The following is a 19,686-nucleotide window of genomic DNA, read 5'->3' as shown; positions in this document are numbered from 1 at the left end:
TGAGATAGAAATCTAGTAAGGGACCAAGAGAGGTGGAATATTGTGTGTGTGTGTGTGTGTGTGTGTGTATGTGTTGAGATAGAAATCTAGTAAGGGACCAAGAGAGGTGGAATATTGTGTGTGTGTGTATAGTAAGAGGGTCTAGTAGCTAAAATTGTTACTGAACATTTTTTCCTTCCCCCTTGTGTGTCTAGTGTTGACTTTTCAGTTACTCTGAATCATAAGGGCTCTTAGTTTATTTGATTTATGTTCTATCTGGAAAGCTATCTTTAAAAATAATTGCAGTTCCATTTTGTTGAATTTGATTATATCAATGTACCTAAGTTTAGTGTTTTAATGACTTCTCTTTGTAAATTGAATGTGCAGGCAAGCATTTCTGTGAAAGGCCTGAATCCTATATGTGATAATGATTATTCCTTTTTTGAGGGCAGTAGCTTTGACCTGAAATTCTTTCCACTTTGAGTGTATATGTTAGGGATCTAAATACACAGAAAACTTAAAGGAAGCAATTAAGTGTGCCATAAAGCCACTGGATTATATGTTTTTAGAATTGGAAGTGACAGTGGATTATGACACTAGTAAAAATGATGAAAAATGTATATGTAGGTAAAAATTTAGCCACTTCAGTGAAGAGTCTGTGCAGGTTATAGAAATAGGAGTAATTCTCTTTATACGGAAAGAAGGTATAGTACTTCATAAAACAAAATCGTTTCTTTTTTAAAATGAATTAAAGGTCCCTGAGTGGTAGAGTAAGAATCCTTTTACAGATCAGATAACCACCACTCAACCTTTCATTCCTGGAAAGAAAGTTAGAAAAATTAACTCTTTTAAACAATTTTTTTAAGGTTGCCTTCTTGGAATAATTGGAATAGTAAATAAGGGAATTTATAACAAATACTAATTTAGTACCATGTCTAATTTTAGGTGAAGATTCAGTTGAACTCTTGCCAGTTTGATGGGCTGGATAATTTCTTCTTTCTGTAGTCAATAATTTCATGAACATTCAGAAATCTGTAACTTTCTGTTGTCATTTCCAGGAACTACATGAAATCTTTTCTTATTTGCTGTTAGAATGTTCTGTGCTTGAAGAGGGCATCAGGTGTTATACCTGACAATGGAAAGAGAAGATGTTTTGGGCATGCCATCTGCCAGAATTGTGGGCAGCAGGAATGTAGAGTCAGAAAACATCTTTCCTCATGTTTTTTTTTTATTTTCCATATACTCTTAAGGCAAGGAAATAGCTTTTTTGTTAAAAAATTGAATGATTAGGGGCATGTGAACTTTTTCTTCAACTCTCAGAAGCCTTTGATCTCTTATAGAATAGGTTTGACAGGAAAATGAAAAAGTTCTTTTCCTGTTACATTTGATGTTTTGGAGGTAAAGTGGGCTCAGAATCATTGCCTCCTGCTGTAGAATATTAGAGAGAAATAAGACAGCTGAGTTGTGTTGTATCAGGATAGAAGAATTAGGGGCGCCTGGGTGGCTCAGTGGGTTAAGCCTCTGCCTTCTGCTTAGGTCATGGTCTCAGGGTCCTGGGATCGAGCCGCACATCAGGCTGTCTGCTCAGCGGAGAGCCTGCTTCCTCCTCTCTCTCTCTGCTGCCTCTCTGTCTACTTGTGACCTCTGTCTGTCAAATAAATAAATAAAATCTTAAAAAAAAAAGAATTTATTTCAGTATGTCAGAGGCCCCTGAATTTAATGTAATTAGTGGCCTTGGCCTCCTCCTCTTTGCATTCAATAAGGAATACATAAGTTTATAACAAATTTGAACAGAAGCAATTGTACTGTTAAGATCCGTGTGCTGTGTTCGAGGTTGTCACTGAGGAAATGGCTTAATTGAGATTCTAAAGTGTAATTGAAAAGAATTTGAGACCTTGGTATGTTGTATCCTGTATAGTAAGTGTGGCCAGCCCCATTTGGGGGCAAATACTGATCTTTATGTTCTTTGACTAAATTGTTTTCAACTAAAAATGAAATAAATCTATTGCATCTGAATGTAGTACCTGTCATTGAGAAAACAGTGATTGTTGGATTTCATGGTTGTCGATTCCAAGAGCATTCAGTAGTGTGGTTGTCTTTGGAAATTTGAGAACCATTTATCTCTGAACATGGGTTTCTAAAAATTGAATTTTATGGCCTATGAAAAGTATTGTTGGTCTAGAATTTGAAAGACCTGAACTCTAATTCCACTCTAATTACTCACTAACGAGGGACATCGTGCAAGTCACTTCATCAGCCTGGGCCATCATCCTTAGGGGTTCAAGAGAAATCTTCCATGAATTTTTCTTGATTATTTTAGCTACCAAGTTAGGTAGAGCTCACAAATCTATTAGGCACTGCAATATCAGTAGGTTCTTAGAATTTTCTCATGTGTTGGCATTTCATGTTTCTTTTCAACCCTTTTATCCTCTACTAATTTATATCTTTTTTCCCCCCCATTACAGTACTCTTGTCCATCTGTTCTCTGTTGTGTGATCCCAATCCAGATGACCCTTTAGTGCCTGAGATTGCTCGGATCTACAAAACAGATAGAGAAAAGTAAGTATGGCCAGAAAAGTACCTGTGGTAGGATGCACATGTTTGTCTCAGATCTTAACTCAGGGCTGAGTATGGGTCAGATATTTAAATGAAGTTCTGATATACTCACCTGGGGACAGAAAGAAGAGTGTTTGCATCAGATAGCATTGTAAGTTGAGGATGCCAATCTTATTTATAATTGTTTCAAATGACTCCCACTGTCAAGAAAGACTCTATAGTGTATTTTCTAAGAGCACTATTTCTTCTGCTTGGCTTTTGACATTAAAGCATTTTGTATCAAGAGCCCATCTGTCTTTGGTAGGTATTTGTAAATTAATGGGAATTGATTTTCTGCCATTTGGCATAATCTAAAAAGAAAGGGAGTGAATGCAACAAGACATGAAAACCCCAGATTTCCTTTAAAAACAATGTAGATGGGGTGCCTGGGTGGCTCAGTCATTAAGCATCTGCCTTTGGCTCAGGTCATGATCCCAGTCCTGGGATCGAGCCCCGCATCAGGCTCCCTGCTCAGCGGGAAGCCTTCTTCTCCCTCTCCCACTCCCCCTGCTTGTGTTCCCTCTCTTACTATGTCTCTGTCTGTCAAATAAATTAAAATCTTAAAAAATAAAAATAAAAAACAATGTAGAATTTACGTATTTTAGCATTGTACTATGAATTATTGAGGGAGTGATCAGGATATTGAAAAAGATAGTAACTAAAAGTGTTCTAATTTTTCAATTTTGTGTATCATTCTTTAAGACTGTAGGAGGAGGGTGCCTGGGTGGCTCAGTGGGTTAAATAAGCCTCTGCCTTCAGCTCAGGCCATGATCTTGGGGTCCTGGGATCAAGCCCCCACATCAGGCTCTGCTCAGCAGGGAGCCTGTTTCTCCCTCTCTCTCTGCTTGCCTTTCTTATCTACTTGTGATCTCTCTCTCTGTCAAATAAATAAATAAAATCTTAAAAAAAAAAAAAAAAGAAAAAACTATCGAAGGAAATAAGTGGGAGAGAGTGGATAATTTTCTAAAGCTAAAATAAAAAGGATTAAAGGGGTGCCCGGGTGGCTTAGTCATTTAGCGTCTGCCTTCAGTTCAGGTCATGATCCCAGGGTCCTGGGATCAAGCCCCACATCGGGCTCCCTGCTCAGCGGAAGCCCGTTTTCCCTCTCCCACTCCCCCTGCTTGTGTTCCTACTCTCAGTGTCTCTCTCTGTCTCTGTTAAATAAATAAATAAAATCTTTAAAAAAAAAAAGTGTGTGTGTGTGTGTGTGTATGTATATGTATATATATATAGGATTAAGAATTCATTGAATTCTCTTGGATTAGAGAGGTTTATAGATAGTATATTTTTATTTTTTTATTTTTACTTTTTTTAAGTTTTTTATTTATTTAAGTAATTGCTATACCCAACATAGGGCTTGAATTCACAACCTCGAGATCAAGAGCCACATGCTCTTCTGACTGAGCCAACCAGGCACCCCTAGATATTTTTTTAAGATTTTATTTATTTATTTGACAGAGCAACAGTAGGCAGAGAGACAGGCAGAGAGTGAAGAGGAAGCAGGCTCCCTGCTGAGCAGAGAGGGAGCTGAAGGTAGAGGCTTTAACCCACTAGGCACCCCCCTAGATAGTATATTTCAATTTTAAATGGAGCTACACCAAGAATGGGATTGTAACAGCAATTGGTTCTTAGTTTAATTTTGTATGTGTTTAGCTCTGAATAGTATCTATAGTTATGTATTTCTGGCTGCATTCAGAATAAAATTAGATCATGCTTTTTCCTATTTGTGTATACATTCACAAATTTTAAGTGTTTTTTTAAAAGATTTTATTTATTTATTTGACAGAGACAGCAAGAGAGGGAATACAGGCAGGGGGGTACTGGGAGAGGGTGAAGCAGACTTCCCACCAAGCAGGGAGCCTGCTGCAGGGCTCGATCCCAGGACCCTGGGATCATGACCTGAGCTGAAGGCAGACGCTTAATGACTGAGCCACCCAGGTGCCCCTTTTTTTAAAATTAAAAAAAAAAATTTTTAATTGTTTTTTAAGATTTTATTTATTAGGGAAAGAGAGAGAGAGTGCGCAGGAGTGGGATGAGAGGCAGGGGGAGAAGCAGACTCCCCACTGAGCAGGAAGCATGATGTAGGGCTCAGTCCCAATCCTGGGACTCTGGGATCATGACCTGAGTTGAAGGCAGACACTTAACCAACTGACCCACCCAGACACCCCTTAAGAAAATTTTAAAGTAATCTCTACACCCAATGTGGGGCTTGAACTCATAACCCTGAGTTTAAGAGTCACATGCTCTGCCAACTGAGCTGGCCAGATGCCCCCCACACAAATTTTTTTGATTAAAGAACCATTTTGTCCAATATCTGGGTGGGCATGAATGCCTTCCAAAAGGGATTTCCCACGTCATTATAGTGGTAATATTCATTGAACTTTCCTGAATCCCTTTTTTTTTATTATTATTATTATTTTTTAAAGATTTTATTTAGTTATTTGACAAACAGAGATCACAAGTAGGCAGAGAGGCAGGCAGAGAGAGAGAGGAAGGGAAGCAGGCTCTCCGCCGAGCAGAGAGCCCGACGTGGGGCTCGATCCCAGGACTCTGAGACCATGACCCGAGCCGAAGGCAGAGGCTTAACCCACTGAGCCACCCAGGTGCCCCCTGAATCCCTTTTTAAAGAACTATAGAATCTTTTGTCCTTCTTATTTTACTACTAGAATATTCTTCTGTAGTAATAGACCCATTCATTTAGCAACAAAATTGTTAAGTTCTGCCAGAACTGGTTTTATTGATACAGAGGAAAGTATTATGTCAATTTAGCCAAGAACCATATAATGTAGAATTATGTAGTTTTTAAGAACTCAAAATAAATGAATCAGTGACTGAAGATCTTTCTTAGAAATAGGTCATTCAAATATAGAATAAAGGTATACCAGCAAATGCTAAGATTTAATCAGAATCTTCTGTTAGTAGCATTTATGGGACATGGTTTAAAGTTTTAAAGCCTTTTCCCTCCATCACTGAATAAATGCTTATTCGAAATTTAGAAAGAGGGGCACCTGGGTGGCTTAATCAGTTAAGCATCCCACTCTAGATTTCAGCTCAGGTCATGATCTCAGGGTCATGGGATCAAGTCCTGCATCAGACTCTGCCCTCAGCATGGAGTTTACTTGTCCCTTTCCCTATGCTTCCTCCACCCACCAACACACACACACACACTCACACTCTCTCTCTTTCTCTCACTCAAATATATAAATAAGGCTTTGCTTGATAGTACTGGTTATTCCCCTCAAGTTTCATGTGGGATAATGAATGAAATCTGTTGCTTTTTGACTGACTCCTCACCTGTGTTAAGCCAAGCTTCTTTTTGTGTGTACAGGTACAACAGAATAGCTCGGGAATGGACTCAGAAGTATGCGATGTAATTAAAGAAATTATTGGATAACCTCTACAAATAAAGATAGGGGAACTCTGAAAGAGAAAGTCCTTTTGATTTCCATTTGACTGCTTTCTATGAGCCCACGCCTCATCTTCCCCTGTGCACATGTTTACCTGATACAGCAGTGCTGCGTGTTGTACATACTTGGAACAACAAACTAGAAATACTGTACTTCTGTACCAACATTGCCTCCTAGCAGAGAAGTGTGTGTGTGACAAGCCAGTTCTCCAGGCGTAACCTAGGTGTGAGACTAAAAGTTTTCCTTACTGACTTAAATTTGGATAACGGCAAGGTGAGGGGTGGTGGGTATGGTGTGTGCTTGGATGGGGAAGAAAAGCTCCACTGACCTGTAGGAGATTGTTTTTAAATGGAACAGTTATGAAAACTCAGAACAGTTATGAAAAGCAAGGCGAAGAACACGAAGCTGTTTCTGTATTCATGTTTTTCGGAAGGACCTACGTCTTAGGTGAAAGTTATGACCAACCAGATTAATCTCTACCCACATCCTGTATTTTAAGGTCTAAGTTTAACTGGTCAACATTTAAATGGATTGGAGCTATTAGTACATAAAGTGTGATGGGCTTTGGTCCCACATCTTTTGCATCTCCCCACCCTTCAACCTTTGTCCTTTCAGCCCCTTTCTCTCTTCCACATTCTTTGATTTGTATGTGGTTTCTCAGTTAATACATAGCTAATAGCTCTTATTTTTCTTATGTTTTTAACTGCTTAGGTCTATCTGGATGTAAGGGTGAAAATTCATTTGATGGAAATACTTGTGTATATTTAAAGACCCAATTGCTCCTCTGGAGCTTGTACGTTCAAGAATGATTAATCTGTGTAATAAACTGATTACTGCGGTCATTACATATAATTTTGTGTGAATAGGCTTTTTGATTTTAAGAACTTTGTCTAGCAGAGATTAGTGGTGGGTTCTTCCCCCCACGCCCCTAAAATGTTTTCATTTATACTGGTTACATTTCAAAATCATGAAACAATTCCAGTTTACATAGTCAAAAGGATATCTTGAAAGTAATTTTACTGAACAAGATAAGGGCATAAGCTTAAAAGCATTTCCATGAAACTTACATGTGCAGTATTCCAGGAACATGACTGTTAAACTAATAAATCTGCTTTATTAATGAAACTAAGCCGCATTTCACAAAAACCTTGTAACATTCCCTTGGTACATAGGACATAAAACAAAGGCATTGCTATTTGGTAAGTTAAGCTTCTGTGATTGTGATTGTTAAAAGAGCAACACTGACCAAACCTGGGAAACATGAGCACAATCTTGTATTGGAGAGTCTTCATAATTACTTTGCACTGACATTGCAGGATGTTCATCCAATTATAAATTGTACTGTATGTGGCTTTTTGAAGTCTTCCCTTGACTCTAGTAAACTGTAGTTTGAAACTTGTAAACAACTGTGTTTGCCAGAAACATCGTTCATGTGAACTAGGCAAGTTACCTTTTTTTCCCTCCTTCTCCTAATCTAATTGTGTAAACCAGGCCAGCCTGAAGGCCGTGGCTGATGCTCTCTAGCCATCAGGTTCTTTCAAATGCATCTTTACACTTCTGCACAAAAATTGAGGAATAAATGTCCACTGCTTTTGGTTTTAAACTTGTTTAACTTGTCTGATCTCTCAGTGTAACTATCCCTCCATCTCGGAATTAAGGTGTGCTATAACCTGAAACCTCTTAAACTGCTGCTTTGCTTTTGGCTGTGTCCTAGCATTTCTGCCATTCTTGACCTTGCAAAAAAGGTTTGACTATTCACATGTGTGGGGAAAGGAGTTAGAATTGAGCTCTAACCCTGTAGTCTCAGTATCATGGGCAGGTGGGAATTCATCAGTTTTGGACTTGCGAGTAACTAGACTGGTGACTGTAGGTCAGTTGCACAGATCCTGAAAGCCCACTCTTTGTCATCTTAGAGAGCAGCTAGCATGTTAGCATTGATTAGGTCATAATGTAGATACTTACACAGGAGTGCTCCAAAGTATTTTTAAATGCTAAATAAAAGCCATCATAGTGGTGTATAGGTGCCAAATGAAAGGGTTTGAATGGTCATAAATAACATTAGGCCCTTGAATGCAGTTTGGTTTTGCTTATCTGGATATAGAGCATATTTGGTCCAGTCCGCATGCATATGCTTTGGCCAGAACAAAGTTGGTGAGGGAGGCCACATTCTCCACTCATGAAGAAAAGTGTGTTAACCTGGAGGGGTTCTCATCTAGAATCACGTTGCTTTTTTTGCAGGAATGCCTCTGGCTTTATCACATATGAAAGCTCATTTGCAGTAACCTTGATGATCTTGGTGAGGCATTGGTTATCAGGTACGTCAGTATTGGAATATCAAGTGTATGGATTCCTTTTGTTTTGCTGCTTAATTCTTAATGTGGAGTGCTTGGACAAATTAGAGCTGGAGCAGTCCCTTTTAGTTATATGATTTCAGATACTTGCATGCTTTGTTATTGGCCAGTGGTTAACGGTAGCATTGTCCTGCTGGTTTCTATACTTTGGATAGTACATAGACTTGGAAGGAGGGTTCCTGGGTTAGGGAATGGCAGGGAGGTATGTAGAGAGGATAATGGTAGTGGTCAGAGTGAAGGGACCGTGTCCTCTGCCCTGACCTAGCAATAGAGGCATTCCTTTCCCACTTCCAGTGTCTACAGTTTTCCACTTTGTGAGTCCTTCCTCTTTGCCTCAACAGGTTAGTTTGAGCCTTAGGTAGAGAAATGAATTATTTCCATATTACAGTTGGAATGCCTATAAACTGTCCCGTGTCTGCAATTAAGGTGAAACTGGCTTTTGTCTCAGTCTGCTGTATGATACTCCCTAAGATCTAATGGCTTTAATAGAAGAACTTTAATTCCTGGGTCTTCTGAATCATGACCATATCTTTCCTTCCTTCCTACTCAGGAATAAGCATCCTTATTATCCTGTAGAAAATTTTCACTAGCGTTAAGGACCCATCTCCTTTTGATTCTCTTTGTGAAACACTTCAAGTGATGGGCTGTTTTGATGGGCATGAAGTTATACAGGAGAAAGCAGATTTTTAATAGAAAATAACTGAAGGTAATAAGCTTCCCAAGTATATGTTCATATATGTCCAAGGAGAGGAAATAAATTTCTTTTGAGGGGCTTCTGGAGCCTTTTTCCTATTTAATTTTACCTTATGTTGTGCATGCACTTAGATGAGAGTGGTTTTGAGTTCTCTGCCCCACAGAAACCTGCCTTAGAAGCCTTAAAAGCTCCAGCTGCTAAACAGTTGGTATTCAGGCTTCTCTGTTTCCAGGCCAGTTCCTGGGATGGCCAGTTCCTAGGATGGGCCAGTTCCTGGGACTAGTTGTGGGATCACTTTGTCATGTTTAATATTCATTGTGCCATATTTTTACCTTAGTTGATACCAGTGGGAAAGCTCAAAGACTGTCTAAACTCTTAAAGCCTTGGGCCTCAGTGGCTCAGTGTATAACATGATCGCCAGCCAGCTTTGGCCTTTCTCAGTGACTGCTTCTGGGCTGGTTGAGTCAGAATTAAAACATTTTGTGACAAGTGGGCACTTTTCATCTTTGAATTATTTGTAGAGAGCTGCATCTGATCAGAGGCAGAGTATAATCTCCCTCTTAACACATGTAGAACTGTGTGAATATCTTAGCACCAAGAGAGCTGCTTAATAGTTTTTAATTGAGTGGATTTATTTGTTTTTAACCTCCTGAGTAAGTTGTTACTGGTAGAATGGCCATTTCCAGGGCTGGGGATCATGGGTGCCTGGAGTAAGCTGCCAGTGACTGCAGTTCAGGAGAAGAGCAGTGCCAGCATTGATTAGAATATGCTTTGCTCCTCTTCCAATTTCTAAGGATATTAGGCGAAATAGCTACCAGGCACCTCTCTCCTTGCTTTGAGCAACTTGTTAATCCTATTTTAACGTCTTCCTAAATACTTAAAAATCTTGACTCTTAAAAGGTATTCCCCAGATCTAAATTGTAGGGCCTTTAGTGAATGAGAGTGAGTAGGAAGGGTTTAGTTTTCCTGACCGTAGGATCAACTATCTACCCCCCCCCATTGTGCTTTCTTAGCTTTTAAGTTTTACATCAGAAGTAAAGTTAACTTCAGACGCTTCAAAGCTCCCCCTTGGGCTCCCTTACTTGGAGGTTTCTAGAAACAGCTCCCAAATACAATCTGACATTTGAGCTTCAGAATCAACACCATCTCATGGGTGAGAGAGACATGCCATGCTTGAGGTAGTTGGCAAAAGCTAGGTCATCTACTTGACTACAGGGGTGGCTGGCGCTTCCCCCAGCTAAATAAGGAGCAATACTAGTTAGGTCCTTCTGGGCAGTATCCCAGTCAGTTTTGCTGCCATCTTTGAAAGGTGTGGCTGCTGGCAGGGTGTTGCATTAAGAGTTACCAGGACCTAGCCTGGTTAAAGAGGGCATCCAGAATTTCCAGTCACCTGTTCCCCTGTGACACAGGGAACCAAGGCTTTCTCAGATTTGCCAGAGAAATTGACCTTTTCTGGAAGTATGGCTCCAGGCCATCTCATCCTGGTCCTCTTTTGGAGGAAACAAGAAGAGGACATTGGAGAAGGGGTGAGGAGAGGTTCTGGTGCATTGTAACAGGTTAGGGGCAGGTGCTTTTTCCATGAGGGTGGGTTCAACCGCTTAGTTGATAGAAAGGGCACTTCTTTTGAAGTTTAGGATGTAGATTTTGTGGAGGTGGGCAGGATTCCTTTCTGACACACTGTCCCTGTTTCTCCTGCCCACCTGCCACCCTCTAACTTTAGGTGACAGTTGGATGGGTTTAAATTTCTGTGCCCACAGATGGAGGAGGTGACTAAGATGCATTTGCTTTGGTAAGGAGGGAGCTGGTATTTGAGTAGATGCTAGTGCCTGAGTGGCCAGCAGAGGGCAGTGCTGACCCATGGCTGTAACAACTGAGAGGTGGGTGGTCAGTAAATCTGCTTGCGCAGAACCTGAGAGGGGCTTTTGTTGGGATGGGGAGGCCTCTTTGGGCTTGGCTTTGTTCACAGTTTATGCAGAACTGGATGGGCCAGTGCCTAGCTCAGTCAAGCTCCATCATAGCCTTAATCACAGTGAGGGAACAGGGCCCAGTGCCTGCCAGAAGTGTCAAGCTGCCAGCTCCCCTCTTTCCTTCCCATTGGTATAATAGCCATATCCCTGGGTTGTGGACAGGTTAGTAGGGTCTTAGCCATGGTCTTTGCCCACCTGGCTACGGGTTGCATGGGGTCAAGGCTTGTCAGTCACTTCATATGAATAAGGAGATCTCATATTTTTTGGCAGCTCTCAGCCTGGTGCCCACTGTTGCCTTTCCCCAGAGGCAGGCAGTCCCTGTCAGTCCGGCCGAGCAGTCCAGGCTCATTTGCCTGCCCACTTATCTGGGCAACTAGGACAGAGTTTTTCATACCCTGAGGGATGGAGGCCTGGAGACAGGAGGAACAGAGCTGGGGGCTGGTGATAGGGCTCTTGTCTTCCCTTGTCCTTTTTAATTTCTCTTGTGTTTTGGGGCTCCAGGCTCCCCAGTCTTCGATTCCAACAGCTGTGAGCCTCCAGGGCCACTGCCCGGAAGCCAGCTGCCTCTTCTTGGGGAATTCTCTGAAATTCCAGTCTTGGCCATCTGAATATGCAAATATCTCCAGAATTGCTGAACCTCCTAGTGGCTACACCCCAGGCAGAGTTGGGAGAATTAACCACCACTATCCCCAGATGGGAAACTGCCTAGGGGTTGTTGGTGCCTGGAACCCAGGTTTTCACCTACTGAGAGACCCATTTTAAGAGTGGGGGGAAGAGAGAGGAGACTTTATGGCTCCTCAGGTCCTGTTCTAGTTCCTAACTATGTAAGGAATTTTGCATTCAGAGGAGGAATTAGGAGACCCTTGAGGGCCCTTTCTGGAGAGAGAGGCTCTGGGCCTAAGAAAATCACCAGAATAAGGACAGAAGCCTTGGGTCTATCCTGGCCGGAGGGTGGGGGGGTACCTGCACAGAAAGCTGATTTCCTGCCAGGCCAGACCTAGGCAATAGAGCTGGACTTAGGCAACCCAGTGTAGGGCCTGGCCCCCAGAATGCCTTGCTCTCCCCCAGGCCTCCCCCCTGGGGCTGGTTATCTGGCTGCAGCAGGAGGAATGTGTGCTCTGAGTGGGGAAGGCAGGGGCTCAGGGTCAGGGTGGAAACCTGGGAATGTGGACTCCCTGCCTGCCTCTGTCCCTGTTAGAAGGGAGGGAATCATGGAGAATGTGGCTGACAGGCCCCAGGCGTGGGAGAGTGTAGGTCTGCTTGTGTGTGTGAATATGTGCAGGAGGGGGCTGCCCATGTGTGTATGAACTTGTGAGAGAATTGTGAGCATGGACATTCCTTAGTGTTTATGCATATGGGTGTGAGCCTAAGCTGTGTAGCCTTTGAGAAACGGTAGTCAAATCTGTGTTTGAACCATAGGCTGTGACTTTTCAGTTGTATATTCTTGGGCAACTAATTTTTCTCTCCTTATCTTCATTTTCTCATCTAGAAAATGGGCAGTTGGCTTCCAGCCTGGCCCTTAGGCAATGCTTGGTGGAAAATGGCCTTATCAAGTTGAAGGGGTCCTTATGGGTTCTCAAGGAGGAGTATGGATGGACAATGGGACATCTTTCCTAGATTCCTGTACAAGCCAGAGGTTTTCCCCTCTACACCCAGGGACTTGGGGTGGACTGTATGGGCCCCTTTAGGGCCCACGACTCACACACCACTTAGCAGGGCCTGCAAAAGTGTACTAGTAAGCAGAATGGGTTAATGTTTGGATGGACATTCCTGGCCAGCCTGTGTGTCCCTACCCAGGATTTGTCTGTTTCTCTACTTCTCTTGGGGGTCAAAAAGGGAGTCCAGCTACTGCTTCTGGTGGATAAAAGCCTAGAGAGGTGGTGGGACGTGTTCCCTCCAGCCACCTGGGAGTGGGAAGTCCTGTGGAAGGAGGCCAGATCTCTGCCAGCTGTTTCATAATCCTACCTGAAGGATGAGGGGGAGGGGTGATTGTAGCATTGCACATATCCCAGGATCCGTGCTTTCCCACCTCCTAGGTCAGGCTACCTAGTAGTCCTACAACTCTCTTCCTAAAGAGTATGTGCACACAAACACACAAGAGCATGTATGCATGTATATGTGCTTGTACACACACGGGATTTGGGGGTCACAGGGTTATTGAAGTTTGCAGACAGAACTTGGGATCCTAGCACAGAGAGGTTGGGGAATTAGCCAAGGTCACACAGCTAGGAAAAACTCCGGAGGGAATGTTGGGAGTCTTTCTAGGTAGAACCTTTAGGGGGAGCTCCCTGGCTGCAAGGGATTCTTGAAAGCCCCTGGGAGGGCCCAGGCTTTCACTGGAGGAAGTGAGGGCTACAGCCCAGCTGGCCCTGTACTGGAACCACAGGAGTGGCCTATAAGGGTGTGTTGAAGGAATGACAGATCTTGGCCCTGCTCCCACACACATGCACTGCTGGGAATGGGGGTTGAAATTGCTGAGATCAGTGGCCAGCCCTGTTTCCTGCTTTGGATTTGGAATAGAGAGGGCTTTTCCGAGGGCTCTGGAACTGATGTCTCAGTTTCTGTATGGGGAAATGGAGGAATGGAGAAAGGGATTGATTAAGGATGGTCCTTAAGGAGCTTATGTAAGAGGTCTGGGACCCTGTGTAACTGAGTGGATCACTGCTTGGTGGAGGGCAGGGGAGTTCTTTGTGTTCTACAACTTTGTGAGAGTGACAGGAAATGGGGCCAGTAGCTATATACTGGTTGAGTTGCACCTGGTGAGAGATTGGGGGTGGTTTCCCTGCCAAAGCCCCAGAGTATGTAGCAGGCATACCCCTGTAGTAGGGAAATGATAATGTGTGGCCACTGTTGTGACTGAATGTAACAGTGGTAGTTGTGTTTGTGACACTTGAGTGGTGTTTCCCAGGTATGTGTAATGGCAGAACAAGTTTGATTGCTGGGGTGAATCAGGCTCCTGGAGAGGAATGGAGCTATCCGGAGAGAGATACTATAAGTAGTTACAGGCATTATATGTTCCCTGGGTATAGGACATACTAGTGGCTATTAATGATCCTAAGACCCTCTTTGTTTTGAGCACTCACAGGATGCCTGGCCCTGTGCTGTGTGCTCACCTGGCAGTAGCTCCCTTAATTATGTCAGAACCCTGTAAGTGAATGCTATTTTGCCTGTCCCACAGTATTTGCTTATTGTGACACATTATATTCACCTATGGGGATGTGCTGGACCTGCAGCTGTGTCTTACTTGCTGAGTTGCCACTTGTGGTGCTATGTGGCCTTGTTATGTGCTTGGGCTCTTGATTCCATTGTGTTGCCAGGATGGGTTGTTGCATAGTATGACACCCAGTTTGACAACGTTTTTTGAGGTGGTGGTGAAGACATACAATTTGGCTGTGTGACTTTTTTCTTTGTTGTGTGACTTTGTTGTACAGCCAGAATATGTAACTCCCTCCTGTTGCCTGGTTTGAGACCAGCAAGTGGAATGTATGACTCATTTTGTGTCCTAGTGATACTGTGGGTGTCTAGTGTAGGGTTGTAGGTTGTGGTGGTGAGAGGGCCTGTTGTGGCAGGGTGAACTGGTGGTAAGATGGTGTGACTGACTCTGTGGTTATGTGTATCTGTGACACTATTGTGCGTGTCCATTCGAACCATTTGATCCCGTTGTGTTGAGACTTGTGGCACAAACTGTTGTGTGGTGTAACTCCCGTGTAGTGAGTGTGCCTCCTTTGTGGTGGCAGTGGCCCTTAAGCGATATTTCCCTGTACGGATTGTGTATCTGTGTGACCCCTCTGTGCCGCTGTTCCCCTTAGAAGGTCTGTGTGTTGTTTGACCTCGGTGCAAATGCGCCCACCTCCGCCGGCCACGCTGCACCTCCCCCACACCCTCCGCCAGCGCCGCTCGGCGATCGATCGCCATTGATTGTCCCTGACGAGCTGCTCCACTTTCCAGCCAATGTCAGGAGGGGGGATCTCCGCCGCCCTGGCGGTGTCATTTCCACACACTCCCTGGGCTGCCGCCAGCACGGGCGCCACCAAGAGCCGGCCTGGATTGCCTGGAGCGCGGACCGGACCGCCCACCCCTTGCCAGGATGCCCCCGACGGGGCGGCCCAAGCCCCCCAGCTGCCGAGCCTGTGGCCCAACACCCAGGCCCCCCACTTCCCGGGTGGTTGGATGTTGTCACCACCAGAGTTTGAGCTGAGCCTGAGGGAAAGGAGGAAGGGGACCCAGTCGGTGCTCCCGGGTGGGGGCGCTGCCGTTTCCTGTGGGGCGGAGGCGCCTGTGGGCCAACTTTGCAGGGGCCCAAACAGATGCTAATGATTTTCCGTGAGGCGCCGGTTATCTCTGGCCCCAGCCAGCCCGCCATCGCTGCCCGGGCACAGACACCTCCCCACCCTCCCTCTCACCACCCCCCGGAGACCGGCTAAATGACCGGCTAAATGACCGCAGGCCCCGGTCTGCGGGTGGGGGGGGGGTTGTAGACTTTTTAGTAGACCCCAGAACTCGGGCTGTGGGGTAATGGTTGCTCCTTGTCCATCCAGGACATTACTGTATCTTTTTATGAACCCTTTCCCAAAGACGCTTTTCAAGCAGGGGAAAGTAAGGCTCTTAGAAACCCTGCCCAAGGTCACATGGACCTAACAGTTGCTCGGCTGAGTGGGTTACCCTCTCTTAGAGCCACCCTGTTGGGGACTCAACAGTCCCTCATCGCCCAGGGGCTGAGCCAGTTTCCAGGCTCCCCGGTGGAAGTGCTGACGTGGCTCTGGGCAGCTGTCTGGGGCCGGGAAGCAGGGCAGATGTCACAGAGCCCTGGGGAGGAGGCGGCTCCACGGGGAGGGCCGGGAGGGGGAGGGCAGGCAGGGCCTCTGGCCTGGCCAGACACGCCTCCTCCCCCTAGGCCTGGCTGTCTGTCTGGGGCTGGGGCACAGCCATGGGCCTGGCTGACCCGCCTCCAAGTCTAGCTCCAGGTCCTCTGTGTGGCTGTTGACAAGTGCTTCAACCTCTCTGGGCCTCTTCCTCTCCTGTCAGAGCATAACAGCACCTACTCTGGACGGCTGTGAGCCTGATAGGAAAGCAAAGGTGTGCAGCGCCTCCAATCCAGTGCTGGGCACACTGTTCCTGCTCAATAAAAGTCAGCTATTATTATTGTTGTTGTCTTTGCAAGTGGGAATTCAGTGTGTCCAAAGGCAAAACTGAGTTTTGAGGGTGCCAGCTGGCTTCAGAGGTCATTCCAGCCAGCCTCCTGCCTTGCTGCCCCTGGCCCTCTGCATTTCACATGCTTGTCTAGCTTTGTTCCTTCTTACTGAAGTGTCAGTCCCCCTCAGCTCTGCCTGCTGCCAAGTTGCCCCCATTCCCTCTTGTTGGTGTGGTTCCCTCCTATCTGGCCGCCACATTGGGTCCCTCAAACAGCGCAGCCCCCTGGGAACAGCAATCGATGGGGCGGAACAGCCTCCCTGACAGATGGACCCACGGAGGCTGGGCTGCTTCAGCAGAGCTCCCTAGGAAACCAGAGATAGGAGCTGAGCCACCATGGCTGCTCCTAAATAGAAATGGGAGGGAGCGGGGAGATGAGGAGGAGCCCGGAGCTTCCAACCAGCTCCAGACTGGGCCAGGTCCCTGGGAACAGGCCTGGAGGGACAGGGCAGCCCCTGTGCTTTGTCAGCCACAGAATCCTCTTGGGGAGAAGGCCCTGTGGAGCTTACCTGGTAGGTAGGATATGTCTGAGTTCCCCTTCATGGGCAAGTGAAGAGTTTTTCCAGGCCCCCTATCATGGGCACTTTTTCTAACAAACCCAGAGCGAGGGTGGTGGGTATGTAGGTGGACAAGCAGGAGGCTTACCACTGTTTCTCAGGCCACAAGGGGCATTTAAAGCCAGAATGGCAAAAGTACCTTCTCTCCCTGTGGGGGTGGGAGCTGATAAGCCTTGGCCTCAGAGAAAGAGAAAGAGGGTGTGTTTGTGTGTGTGTTTGTGTGTGTAAAATGACTCCTGCCTCCTACCAGACTCCAAGATTAGTTGGGGAAAGTCTTTCCGGGGTTTCTCAACCTCAGCACTATTGACATTTTGGGCCATTTAATTCTTTGTCCTGTACATTTATGATGTTTAGCAGCATCCCTGGTCTCTACCCCATTAATGCTAGTAGCAGTGGTTGTGACAACCAACAATGTCTCCAGACACTGTCCATTGTCCCTTGGGAGGCAGAATCAGCCCTAGTTGAGAACCACTGGTCTGACCTTAGGACCAGCCCCCTAGATTGGGAGGGGTGGCCAAGACCCACAGGGATGCAAGAGATCCTCTGCAATAGTGGAAGGGGAGGCTTCCAAGTGGCTTTGTCCCCAGCTGTCTCAGGCCCAGGAGGGTGGGAGACGCCCCCCCACCCACACCCCCCGCCATGGCCCTAACTGCCAGGTTGGAGGGAGCCATGCTTGCCTGAGATGGCAGGGCTGTTGGCGTCACTGCTCAGCTGCGCCAGGCTTCATGCCAACACCTCACTGCTGAGACTACACAGCATGGGGGCGGGGGAGCAGGGGTGGTCATGGGGGGTCCTCGGGCTGCCTGGGCAGCCTTCTGTCCAGCCAGTTTGAGATGGGGGGAGCCAGTATGGAAGATCAGCCTCCTCCCTTCCCTTGGTGTCCTGGCAATGTCTCTGCTGCCTCCCTGTAGGCTGATGTTGGGCTGGGGGTGGGGCTGACAGACCTCAGAGCCAGTGGGGGCCACTGCCTGGAGTAGGAGGATTGTGGACGCAAGTCCAGTGGGCCTAGCCAGCTGACAGCTGGTCCACCTGAATGCCGAGCTGGCCCCTCCAGGAAAGGGAGGGAGGAAGGCTCTGTGGGCTGGCTAAATGGTGCTTGAGTCTCAAAACGCACAGGCCCTAGAGCCAGATAACTGGGGAGGGGACTCCCTCTGGAGTCATCTTCCTGCACAAGCAGGCAGGCAGATAGGCGTTGAGGTGAGGGAAAGTTCTCTGGTGCAGTCTCACTGCTGGGAAGTCCCTACTTATGTCTAACCTACTTCCTTTCCTCATATAGCCTCTGCCCTATCCTGGACTGTGTGCTCTGGGCCCAGCAGAATAAGAGCCCAGCATTTTGAGCTCTCTGGCCAGCGTGTGCCCGTATTTTCTGGGAAGAGAACCCTTGTCTGTGGGGAAATTTTCATTCAGAATACAAGTCAGTGGGTTCTTGTGTGGGTAAAAGAGGGTGCCTAAGTGGGCAGGGCAGAGGGGATGGAGAGAGGCATTGGTGCCAATTGACAATCCAAGGCCCACAGAGAGCAAGGTTCCCCAAGGCGCATTGAGCTCAACACCAGCCTAGGGGGACTCCCAGAGTGGGGAGGAGGAAGTGACTGGGAGGGGGGCAGTGCCTTTGTAACCAGAGATGAGCCAGGCAGGCTGAGGTGGCAGCTTGGGGCTGGGGTTTAAAATAGCGCCTCGGCCTGGCCAGGATCGGATTCGGGTCACCCACGAGGCAGTGTGGCCACCACCATCCAGCTCGGGTTTCTTGCCTTTCTTAATGGTTTGATGGAGGACGGGCCTACAAAGGTAGATGGGCCTAAGAAGGGTCCAGGGACTGCCACTTAAATCCTGACCAGTCTGTAGCCTGTCTCCTTTCTTCCTCACACCCAACCCCTTGGGACAGATCGTCCCAGCTGAATTCTGATGCCCTCCCTCCTCTTCAAAAAACATTTATTTATCACCAGCTAGGGACCAGGCCTTTGACAGAGCATGGAGATGAGTAAAGCCTAACCCTGTCCAAAGCCCCAGGAGTCCTGGCCCCTTAGGAATGCACAGAAGGGGAGGGGTGACCAGTGTTCAGCAGAGACCATTTTTCACTGATGTCCTAGCCTCACCCTGGAAGTCCCAGGACTAGGAAAGCAAGGGGCAAGGGGCACAAAGCTCCCCACAGGCTATAAGAGAGGAGGGTTAGACTTCAGATAAGCCTTCCACTGGAGAAATGGAGGTGGATACAATGGGGAGGGGAAAATGTCCTTTCAAAAGCTAATGATTATCCTTGAAAACTCCCAGGGCAGTTTACTCCCCCAGTATTCCCTGGAGTGAGGGACCAAACAGAATGACTTGTCCCCTTCCTCAAGGCAGAGAGCCCTAGGACACAAGTCTGAGAGGGCATTCTGGTCTAAGCAGGCTGTCTGCTTCCTCAGGCTGATCCAGGGAATAGAAAAGGGCTCAGGAGATAGAAAGGGGGAGTCCCCTTTTTAGTTTTTCAAAAGAAGTAGGTAGTTCTAGCCCTACCATACCCCATAATGCTACAAAAAGTTCTAGCTAACCAGAATCCTTTCTGCTCTATTCTCCCTTGCTAGAGTTTCTGAGCCCCTGGGGGTACTGGTAACCTCTGGGCAGTGGCCCCTGGGGCCTGGCAGGTGGGATTTCTCCCCACTTTCCCTTCCTTCCCCAGGCATGGGTTCAAGTGGGAGGAAGTGACACAGGAGGCCAAGTTAGCTCAGGGCCCAATACCCTCTAACTAGAGCAATGGCCAGCCCTCCTAATGGAGCTCATATATGTCTTTAAAAAGTCTTGTATATCTTAATGATTTCTCAACAGCCCCTGATTGAAGCATGCCCAATTTAGCCGTGCCGTAAGTAACTTTTTATATTTCCTTGGGGAATCATTTCACTTATGAATCTTTTCTGAATCTGCAATCTCGATTAAAAGTTGATTTTTTTTTTTTTTTTTTTTTTTTTTTTT

The 19,686-nt window shown here is 46.2% G+C and overlaps 1 protein-coding gene across 1 annotated transcript in view; it reads left to right on the top strand.

Moving 5' to 3' along the window:
- LOC111140862 (ubiquitin conjugating enzyme E2 D2) overlaps positions 1-7,588 on the top strand; it is a 63,904-nt gene extending 56,316 nt beyond the window's left edge. The window contains exons 6-7 of the mRNA XM_022493089.1: positions 2,445-2,538; positions 5,903-7,588. Coding sequence (XP_022348797.1) covers positions 2,445-2,538; positions 5,903-5,948 — 140 coding nt within the window. The 3' untranslated portion in view covers positions 5,949-7,588. The remainder of the gene's footprint in view (positions 1-2,444; positions 2,539-5,902) is intronic.
- Positions 7,589-19,686: the final 12,098 nt, after the last annotated feature.

The sequence above is a fragment of the Enhydra lutris genome, unplaced genomic scaffold (genome assembly GCF_002288905.1).
Source record: "Enhydra lutris kenyoni isolate GAN:26980312 unplaced genomic scaffold, ASM228890v2 scaffoldscaffold5, whole genome shotgun sequence".
Lineage (NCBI taxonomy): Eukaryota > Metazoa > Chordata > Mammalia > Carnivora > Mustelidae > Enhydra > Enhydra lutris.
The sequence above is the reverse complement of the archived record's forward strand: the minus strand, read 5'-3'. Positions and strand labels throughout refer to the sequence as shown.